Here is an 11,708-nt window from a genome sequence, read left to right as displayed (position 1 = left end):
TAGCAAGTGGTCCCATCAGCCCATGATCTTACCTTTTCTTTATTTTGACATCGTAATATTGTTTGCATATAATATACACAAATAATAAAGAAACTTCACGTGGCTTACGTACTAATTTCTAAAACTTGAACATGTGTGCTATACAGATTAATCCATGCATAAATATTAAAAAGGGAAAAGGCAAATTTCCTCTAACCATCAAATTTCTTACCTTTTAATATTGCAAATGAGTACATTAAGTTTAACTATATAACTTTTATGCATTGCCAATTAATCATGTACAGCATAAAGCATTAGACTGATTTTTCTGCAATTTATATCTGATGAAGAAATTTGTTTTGCACAGTTTTAGCGAGAAATTTTTAAGTAAACTTTGCTTATTATCAATTGAACGTACCGAATAATTCCACTTTATAATTATTCACAATTGATATTTTATAATTATTTTATTTAAATAAATTTCTTTTTTATTGTGATAAATAAGGAAAAACGCACCTGCAAACTTTTCTGTTTTTAGTATTAAACTTATCCCATCCTACAAATAAGTCGAGAACTTGCCTTAAATATAACAAAAGAATTTCAAGTAATACTCATTTCAATTCGGAAGAGTAAAATACAAAATAAAAATTATTCTTTACATTAATATCAACTTTTTTAAAAAAATTTAAAATAAAAAATTATCAAAATTATTTAATTTTTTGTTGGTAAGAATCATTTAATTTGAAATTAATAAATTTGAAAAATAAAAAAATTACATGTGGGCAAGTGGGCACATTATACGCTGAGTACTTAAGAAATTCTGTTTTTGAAGTGGGCCCATCAGCTCAGTTGATGAGGTCATGATCCTATCTTTCCGTTATTTTGGGATTGTATAAAGGAAAAATGGCAATAAAACATTATTTAAAAACATGGCAAATAAAAACCCTAATATGTGAAATTGTGATTTAGGACCCTTAATTTAAAAAATAATAAATAATGACCTGATCCTATATTACAAATATGAAATTTTAGTAAAATATCTGAAATGACTAGTATTGCTTTTGAAAAATAAAAGTTTTTATACTGTAATTATTGAATAAGTGTTTAATTTGAAATTAATGAATTTGAAAAATAAGAAATTGAAAAAGAAGCATAACAGATAAAAAAATGTACTCTACAATAGAGAGGGAAAAAATATAAAATTAAAGTTATTAGGAAACAGATAAAATCTCAAAAAGGTACTGGCATAAAATAGGTATCTATGTTGCATTTAAATCTGGATGAACAAGCATTTTATGAGTTTCATTTATTGTATAATTTGTAATTGATCTTCTACACATATCTAATAATTTTTGTTTATTGTACATTTTTAATTAATACGTTGTAAATTTTTAAAATATTATAATTTTAATTTCAATTAAACAATGTTGAACTGTTACAATTTATATATATAATAAATAAGTAAAACCAATTCCAAACTTTTCTGTATTTTAATATTATTTAAATATTAATACAAGAGAAAAAATAAAATTAAAGTAATTAAAAGACAGAAAAAATCTTGATAAAAAAGTATTGGGTGGTTTGGAGTTTGTCATCAATAGCATATGTGAGGATTTCATTTTTCTCTGTTGCAAATTGCACGACGTCCATGATTGGGATTTTAAAGAAAAACAAAATCTCATTTGAGAGAAAAATATTAAAAAGAAAAAAACACACAAATAAATAAATGCATACCTGTAAATGAGTTAGTACTCAAACCTAACTCTTTCAAAGATGTGCAGTTACTTATTGATTGTGGAATGCTTCCCTCTAAATAGTTATTGCTAAGGTCAACATGTCTCAAAGAAGGCATGTTCCAAGGAAATGAAGGAATTTCACCTATAAATAAAATACAAAATATTTGTTCATTACTTGGTAGTATTGCAAGCATGTTCCTAATAAAGTCAGACGCACACAAGCATGTAGATAATACATGGAATTTTGATAATTAGATGCTTAAAATTAATATACAATAATTTAATTTTTGTTGGACCGTAGTTTAGAGGGGACTCTTTCAATATTAATGGCCAATTGCTGCACATCAGAGACTATGAAATTAATCTTATCTAATGTAAAATAAACATCCAAAGTATTTAAAAAGACTCTAACTTTAAAATCTGAGGATGAATTCATCATAGGCAAAAAAAGGGCAGAAATTTTAGTTTTTCTTTAAGGAATTTCAAATACTTTTAGTTACACATTTTAAAGATAAAGCATAAAATTAAGGATATAATTTCACCTGTTTCAATTTAAAAGCGGATAAGAACAATTGGAAGTATTAGGAAATCTTTTCAAGTACAATTCCTTTCATCAAATAAAAACAAACATTATGTTGATAGCAAACACATACTTATTCTACTGATCCAAAATTAAATTTTATTTTTCTTTTTAAAGACATTTTTGCTGGGTAAAAATTGGGAGGTACCCCTGAAGATTACTATACCATATCATATATTGATAGTCCACAAAGTTTTTCCAGACCAGTTCTTGCAGGGCTTCCCCAATTTTTTTTTTAATGATCCAAATTATATTTTATTTCTCTTTCCAAAGATTTCTGTTATGAATGAAAAAAAATGAAAAGTAGAATCTCATTTTAAAATTATTTTTCATTTGAGAGATCAAAAACAAAAAAACAAAAAGACACAACACGGTCTAAGACAAATCATATAATTAAAACTATAACCTTGCAAATTGTTGTAACGAAGAAATGATTCCTGGAGCCATTTTATTGATCAAAGTATATAAATGATGCTTTAGATATCAAGTGGTCCCATCAGTCCATGACCTTACCTTTTCTTTATTTTGGCATTGTAATATTGTTTGCATATAATATACATTAAATAAAAAAGAAAATTCATAAATATTAAAAGGGAAAAGCAAATTTCCTCTAACCATCAAATTTCTTTCCTTTTAATATTGCAAATGAGTGCATTAAGTTTAACTATAATTTTTATGCATTGTCAACTAATCATGTACGGCATAAGACATTAGAATACTTTTCAGCAATTTATCTCTGCATGAAGGATTTTTTTTTTTTTTTTGCGTGTGAGAGTCCACATTTTTTTTGGGTGCAATCCCACCTACTTTCTCCCTCATGTTGATTTTTCATACTTCTTTTAAATTTCAAATTAAAAAAATTATTAAGAAACTATTAGTGGAATTTTTTTTTTGTGAAAAGCTTTATTTAATTTTATAAAGAATTGAATGTACTGAATACTTCCACTTCAATATGAATGACTTAAAATAAAATAGTTTAATTAATTATCAGACTATTTAAAACATCTTATATGCTCTCTTTTTTATGAGCTTTTTTTTCTCAACTACGGTTGAACTTGTGTTTATTGAATTATTATCGCGTTTAAATTTTTTAAATTGAATTCTTTATAATTATTCACAATTGATATTTTATACTTAGTTTATTTAAATAAATGTTTATTGTACTACTAATAAATAAGAAAAAACACAACTGAAACCTTTTCTGTTTTTAGTATTAAACTTGTCCTACCATAGAAAAATTTTCATATATTACTAACTCTGGCATGTCTAAAAACAAGTCGAGAACTTGCCTTAAATATAACCAAAGAACCTCAAGTAACACTCAAATATAACAAGTCGAGAACTTGCCTTAAAAGTAATAGGCTACTATCTTCAACCACAACCAAAATAATAGGCTACTATCAATTCATAATTTGATCTTTTAATATGTTGGGATTGTAAATTATTATTTATATTTAAATCTCATTATGGATATGCATGGAGTTGTGTTAATTAGAGGCTTAAAATTATTAAGAAATAATTTAGTTTTTATTGGAAAGCAATTTAAAAGGGACTTTTCTAATATCAAATAATTCGAAATTAAAATTTCTTGTAAAGAAGAAATGTGAAAGGCAGATGATGGAATTAATTTCACCTATTTAAAACGAACAGCCAAATTATTTATATTTTGCATTTAAGTTTTCTAAACCCTGTGTAGAGCAACATAACTTTTTCCTGATGCAAATTAGTTAAGAAAAATGGATTGTGTAAAACATATCATGTATACTAGAATCTTCATCACTCTTAAAGCAATTTCAGCTAAAACATTTTGCAAACATTATAGAACAAGCATATTATATATAAGATTACATATAAGATTCCGCATTTATATTATTTATAATGTTTTATCATTCCATACTATTAGTAGATAATATTTTTCCAATTTTATTTAAGATATATTCCCTTTACATGTCATAAGAACATATGTGATAGACACAGACAAGAAAACGCAGGAGAAAGTGAAAAATAAGAACAGAAGGAATGTGATCGGCGCAAATGCTGATTAGTTTATTTTTCAATGATTCATTATTTTATTTTGGGATGAAGAGAAAGAATCAAATTTCATGTCTTTAGAAGCAATCTAACAAAAGTATTATTCATTAAATTTGTAATGCAAATTCGTGACTTATCAGAATTTAAGACAATCATATAATAATGAAAACTCTTACCTTGCAAGTTGCTGTTGCGAAGAGATAGCCACTGAAGTTTGGTCAGATTTCCAATGTCAATTGGTATGTTTCCTCTGTTGAATTTGTTATATCCCAATTGCAATTCTAATAATTCTGTGCATTGATGCCAAGTGGAGGGTATTTCGCCAGACAAATCATTTCTATTCACAAAAAATATTTGTAGCTTTGGAAGCCCAGCACACACATTTGTTGGGAGACTGCCAGATAAGTTATTTATTGCAAGTTCAAAGTCTTGCAGCACTGAGTTGTTGAATAATGAAGATGGTATTGAACCAGCAAGTTGATTATTTCTAAGATACAGTTTCTTCAGTTGTGAAAGATTCCCAATCTCACTTGGGATGCTCCCTTCAAATATTAGAGGGGAAATAAAGAGAATAATGTCAGTAACAATTTTTATTTATAATAAGTTATTATGCACATTAGACAATTTGCATTTTTAAAAAACACATATAGTAAGACTTGCACATTTTTTAGAAATAACACAAATAGATTCTAAATGATAAAACACAACTGCAATTATTATTTATAAAAAAGAATAACCCTTTCTATTTGGCTGGGCCATTGACCATAGACCAAATAATTTGGACATGTGATTTGTTGAGAAATTTGGATGGCTTAATGTCAGAAAACATAATGGGTTACTCCACAAGGCCCATTACACTGTGTTTTCTACTTCCCTTTATTTTGTTATCTTTTCAGATTTTTTTGGATTCATTAATTCATATTGAGTTCCTCCAATAAAAATTAAGAAAACAAACTAAGATACACATCAAAATCCCATTGACCCTTGTTTTTCATCATGAGACTCCTAGAAAAATAGTTCTTGCAAACTACAAAATTTTTTAAAAAATAAAATTATTCATTTAGATTATCCAAAACAAAATTAAATGTTCCGAGTATGTTTCTTCTAAGACAGACTTATTTTGAAAAAAATAAATCCTTTAGAAACTTTTTAATGACTACATTTATTTTCAAATATTGATGATGAGCCTTTAGATCCTTTTGTACTAATATTCTTTTCCCCAGCCATTTTAAAAATTGGATGTTGAATTTTTAATTAAAAAAGAATAGAAAAATTCTGAAAAAAGTTAGAAGAAATGCATAAAAATATTAAAAAAATAAAAAAAAACAATTGATACAAGCCAGAATTTCTCTAAAAATACCTAACAAACTGTTAAAAGACAGATGAGCTAAGGAATTATATGGATCCAAAGTGATAGAAGATTTAAGAATAAAAAGTACGGATTTATCAGTAGAATAATGTTCGTCTCTGTCCCATTAACAAGAGAAAAACAAATGCTAGATTTTTTTTCATGTTTCGCATTGCAGAATTATAAAAAAAAAATTAGTTGGATTTAAAAATATCCCTAAATATGTATAAACAGCGAATTACTAAAGACCCAATAAAGAGATAAGATATCATCGCCGAAAGTTTTAATGTCGTGTTGTGACCCTAAGATGGAGGTTGAGCTAATTTGTTAATACTGCTAAGATTATTTATCTAAAATTATTTTTAGAGCATTGAATCATCATCTTAATCATTTTAAAAGAGCCGCCATCCTTGAATGATATATATATATATATATATAAATTATTTTTCAGCATGTTGTTTTTTTCTTGGATCGATGTGAGACTCGCTCTGACAAATTCAAATGGATTGTCTCTATATTAGACAAGAAAAACTTAAAAAATTTGCAATTAAGAAGAAAATATAGGGGAAAATGAAAAATTAGAAGCTGGAAAAAACATTGAAATCCCAGCCAACCCTTTTTGTCATCCTTGTCAGGTTATTTTTAATGGGGCTTCCTGTTTAATGATGCGATATTTTACCGATTTTTGAAGATTTTAATTTTAAGCAAGTTAGGACCCCACCTTTACATGTGTGTGAAACTTATAACATGAACTAAATAACGGCCATTACACATTAATTCTGATAAATTCCTATGTGCCATATAAGCTGTATTCACCTCATTGCAAAGATAAGATTATGAGTTTCTTCGATTAACTGTGATTAAGGAAAAAAACTAAGACACACATCGAAGTTCGATTGGCCCATACTTTCCATCATGAGACTCCTAGAAAAAATATTTTTGTTAACTACACAATTTTTTTAAAATAAAATTAATATACAATTTAGATTGTTTAAATGAAATTAAATGTTCCGAATATGCTTTTTGCTAGGCTTACTCATTTTTGGCAAAAAAAAAAAACTTCAGAAAATTTTTAATAACGAAATAATAAACATTTATTTTCGAAGACTGATTATGAGCTTTTAGATCTGTTTGGACTGATATTGTAAGTTTATAACAATATTCTTTTGCCCATGGTTTATGACTTCACTGTCCATTTTTTAAAATTGGTTGACAATTTTTTATTGGGAAAATTGCAATTTAGGACTTTGGAATTGCAAAAACGCAGATAGGGACCCTTGACAACTTCACTTTGGGTTTTGACAACAATAATATGTCATGAAATTGTCAAAACCCAAAGTGAAGTTGTCAAAGGTCCCTATCTGCGTTTTACAATTCCAATGTCCTAAATTGCAATTTCCCCTTTTTTTATTTAAAACAGAATAGGAACATGCTGGGAAAAAAAAAAAGAAATGCATAAAATTTTTTTTTAAAAAAAAACAATCGAGACAAGCCCGGATTTCTCTAAAACATATCTAACAAACTGGTAAAGACAAATAAGCCAAGAAATTATATGGATCCAAAGTGATGGAAGATTTAAGAAAATTTGTCATCATCCTTGTCACGTTACTTTCCATGCTTTTTAGAGATTTTTTAAGCAATTATGACCTCACATTTACATGTGTGTGAAACTTATAATATGAACTACAGGATGGGAAGCAAATCAAAGTTCAAATTTATTTCTATTTCAAAGAGTTAAAAAAAAAAGAAAAGCACAGTATTAGACGCATCAGCACACATGGTGCTCATAGATTCTGAAAAGTATACCATTTTAATTTTATTCTTATTCACTTTGTGATTGAAAGAAAGCATCATATTCCATGTCTTTAAAAGCAATTTAGCAAAATCATTATTCAGCAATATCTTATGAAATATTGGAATATAATTTAATGCAACCACGTAATTAAATCACTGAGCTGATTCCCATATATACTGTATTTTTACTTTTCGCAAAGATAAGATACAATAATTTTAGTTGAGAAAGATCTCCGATCTCAATAACAATGTTTTTTTTTTTTTTACGTGTGACAAGTTATTATGTACATGAGACAATATATATATATATATATATATTAAAATACAGTAAGAGTTGCACATTTTTGAAAAATAAAAAAAATATTCTAAATGATAAACCACAACTACAATTATTATTTAAAAGTATAACCCTTTTTCTTCATCTGGGCTAGTAGCCACTCATTAAATCCATTGGACAGACTCATGATCATTGACATTAAGAAATATATTGAAATCCAATCAGTCCTTCCTTTTCATCATTCCTATTAAAACCCGTTTTTGGGAGACTCCCAGAAAAATTATTTCTGTTAACTCTAAAAACTTTTTTAAACAACAATAATTATTAATAAATAATAAAATAAAAATAAAAATTAGATTATCCCATTCAAAATTAAATGTTCCAAATATTTTGTTCTAAGGTTTACTCAACTTGAAAAAACCCTTTAAAAATTTTTAATGACAGAATAATAAGCACATATTTTCAAAAACTTGTGACAAGCCCATTATTAGATATGTTATTACACTCGTGGTGTGACTGTATAAATCGTTTCATGATTCTGATGATGAATGGTTTTTTCGCTTTAAAAAATAATAGAAAAATTTTGGCAAAATTAAAAAAATTCATAAAAATAACAAAAAAAATTCAAAATTAAAAACAATCAAGAGAACTAGGATAAGATTATGCTAACCAAGTACACTACTTTAAAACAAAAACAAATATAAATATTAGAAATAAACAACAATCATTATTAATAAATAACAAAATAAAAATAAATTTTGGATTATCCCATTCAAAATTAAATGTTCCGAATATTTCGTTCTTAGGTCTACTCAACTTGAAAAAACCCTTCAAAAATGTTTAATGACAGAATAATAAACACATATTTTCAAAAACTTATGACTGTATAAACCGTTTCGTTATTCTGATGATGCATGGTTTTTTCCTTTGAAAAAGAATAAAAAATGGTGGTAAAACTTTAAAGAATTCATAAAAACAACACACAAAAATACCTGACAAATTGTTATGAGACAAACTCAATAACTCCAGTGAAGATAAGTTTGAGATTGTGTTGGGAATGTTTCCTGAAAGTTTGTTAGCTCCAAGATCTAAAGTGCTCAACCGCTGAAGTCTTCCCACCTCAAGTGGAATAGTCCCTTCAATGGAATTAGAAACCAAATTCAAAGTCTCCAACCTTGACAGATTGAATAGAGATAGTGGAATAAATCCATTAAGACTATTATTTCTAAGATTTAGCTGCTCAAGTGAAGATAAATCTCCCATCCATGCCGGAACTGGCCCATGGAAGTCATTGTAGCTCAAATTGAGTAGTTCCAATCTACGCAATTGAACTAGCTCATTTGGTATTTGATCATGAAAATCGTTGTCACTGAGGTTAAGTTCAACAAGGAACGAGAGATTTCCTAGTTGTGGAGATATGGTACCCTTAAGATCCATGCCACCAAGATTCAAGGAGTGGACTCTTCCATGACGAGTATTGCATGTGATACCAATCCAGCTGCATGGAGAAAAAGAGACAGACCAATTAGCTAAGAAATTGTGTGGATCTGAAGTGATAAAGGATTTAAAGGCAAGAAGTGCAGATTTGTCAGTAATGATATTTGTATCACTCCAAACTAAGCAGGCCATGAAGCAATGAAGTAACAAGAGGAAAACAAAAGACGAAGATCTTCCCATTATGTGTAGCATATCAGACTTATCAAAATCTCAAGTATTCTGCATCCAGGAATTAACATACACGTCGTTTTATACTTCTTTGATTCCAAAGCAAACAAAATGCGTAGTTGCAAAAGGACATCTTTCGTGATAAGGTTACAAGAAATTCAACTAAAATTAATTATTTTACTTGTGGTCACATGTTGCAGGCTATGAAATCAGGAGAAGCTTTGCCCTTTAATTTCATTGCGTGTTGGACAATTTCATTTCTGGGACCACACTTTTATTATTGACAGGAAGCTTGTGTACGTGGATACATTGTTCCTTCAATATTTTTGCATTTTCTTTTTTATTGTTTTTAATTTTTGGGTGAGACAGTTATTCCTTTCTTCAAATTAACCACCATGCACGAAATCTAAATTGATGAAAGATATTTGTGTTTTGTATTATTCCTCTTTCCCATTGCATGCTGTTAATTCAATTAATCAATTTATGCATATTCTTATAAGCTTGCAGCTAATTATTCAAGGCAACTACTGTATATTTTAATACGTATGAATATTGAAATTATCATATGATAAAAGATAAATAATAAAAATGTTAGTATGCAAATTATTAATTACTAATGTGTGTGTAAATATTTAGTGATGCAACGAAAAAGAAAGAAAATGACATTAGTGATGAGGATAAATATTTAGGACAAAAATTTAAAATTTAGTTTAACAACATAAATCATAGATATCACAGTTTATATTTGGCCAGCACATAAATATCACTTTTTATCTGATACTCTGTGCATTTATGAGTATAGCCGAAGTCTTTAAACGTTGAGGAACTCTTCCCCCTTACCTCCCTCCCTCTGAATTTTGAATATTCTAAAGGTTTTTTAATATTATTAATAGATGAATATGTAATTAAACAGAATTTATTGATACTTTGATATATAAATTTTATGGAGTCATGAATTATGATAATTTAGGCAAACCAAAAATAAATATATGAATAGATTATATGGATTTTTTTTTTAAAAAAAATCCCAAAATAAACAGAACAATATTTCCACAAACTCTACTAAGTATTTATGAAGTTTTTTTTTTTTTAATGAAAAGGACTCACCCATCCACAGATCCACCTCAGAAGCATAGCCGTTTCAAACATTAAATTGTCCCAAATGGAACGAAAGAGAAAGAAAATTGAGTTAGTAAAGAGGAGAAATTTCAGCCCTACAAGTGGTTCATTATCAGAGCAAATGTACATTAGTGATGAGAACAAATTTTGTTTCTTTACAAAATGTAATTTCATTTTCATTGCATTAGTTTGATAAGAGAGAATACCCCAAAAGAACGATAGGGAGAAGCTTGCGTGGGTACATTATTCCTTCACAAACATATATCTCCGAAGTCTAAATTTGATTCTGGTAAAAAGCGGAAAAAGTCTAAATTTGATTGGTGCATACCTCAGTCTTACTCTCCATTTCATAAGAAGCTGCTTCTAATTATCTCCTCCTATATGAATATTTTATTTTAGTGGTATCATCTGGGTTTAAAATTAAAAGACCACTTAGTTGACGTCAATAATACACCTAAATAATACCACTATATATTAGTACTATAAATATATATATATTGATGGTGCATGTTGATTGTCTATTAAAAAAAAAAAGAAGAAATAATGCATGTACAGTAGTTTTGAAAGGAAGCAAAACATATCACATAATTGACATGAAAAGAATTAAAAGCAATGCTAGCTGTGCAAAATTGTTGTCTAAAAGCCGAGAAGAGTTGCATAATGTTAATGTTATATGATTCATTCACTACATAATCAATCTATAGTTTAAATATTTATTAAGAGGAAAAAAAGTTCAGAAAGCACTTTTTGCAGTATTGTCAGGGGCCTTCGAAAATATATACTTATGGCAGGATTTTTAAAGTAAGTGGCAAAAAAATATGACTTAAACACCCCTTAAAGTTTGATGTGTACTGACATATTATAATTAGATTTATTAAAAATTTTTTTGCCAACATTGTGATGAAAATATTTTGTGGACGATATAACTAATTAAAAAATGTAACAAAACCGGCAATCTTTAATGTTTAATTGAGGCGGTATGTCTCTGTCATCTTTAATACCTTATCATGTATTTGGAAACCAACCAAACAGGCATAAATTTGAATAAAGTGTTTTTTTTTTTGGGTTAATTTTTATTGTTCATTCTTTCTAGATCGTCTTATTCTTTTTCTTTCTTTTTCCTTTTGGTGTAACTGATCTATAGTCTAGACTCAGGTGCTTCAGTGGGGTCTGCAAAAG

At 27.9% G+C, this 11,708-nt stretch overlaps 1 protein-coding gene across 1 annotated transcript; it reads right to left on the bottom strand.

Moving 5' to 3' along the window:
* Positions 1 to 4,821: 4,821 nt before the first annotated feature.
* On the bottom strand, positions 4,822 to 9,441 carry LOC114729296 (probable LRR receptor-like serine/threonine-protein kinase At3g47570; the record flags this gene model as incomplete). Its single annotated transcript, XM_028916277.1, has 2 exons — positions 8,738 to 9,441; positions 4,822 to 4,868 (listed from the first exon to the last, which is right to left on the bottom strand). Coding segments are annotated over exons 1-2 (744 nt in total), but the record flags the coding sequence as incomplete, so codon positions are not given.
* Positions 9,442 to 11,708: the final 2,267 nt, after the last annotated feature.

The sequence above is a fragment of the Neltuma alba genome, unplaced genomic scaffold (assembly GCF_004799145.2).
Source record: "Neltuma alba isolate B1F8T4 unplaced genomic scaffold, ASM479914v2 tig00012624_pilon, whole genome shotgun sequence".
Lineage (NCBI taxonomy): Eukaryota > Viridiplantae > Streptophyta > Magnoliopsida > Fabales > Fabaceae > Neltuma > Neltuma alba.
The sequence above is the reverse complement of the archived record's forward strand: the minus strand, read 5'-3'. Positions and strand labels throughout refer to the sequence as shown.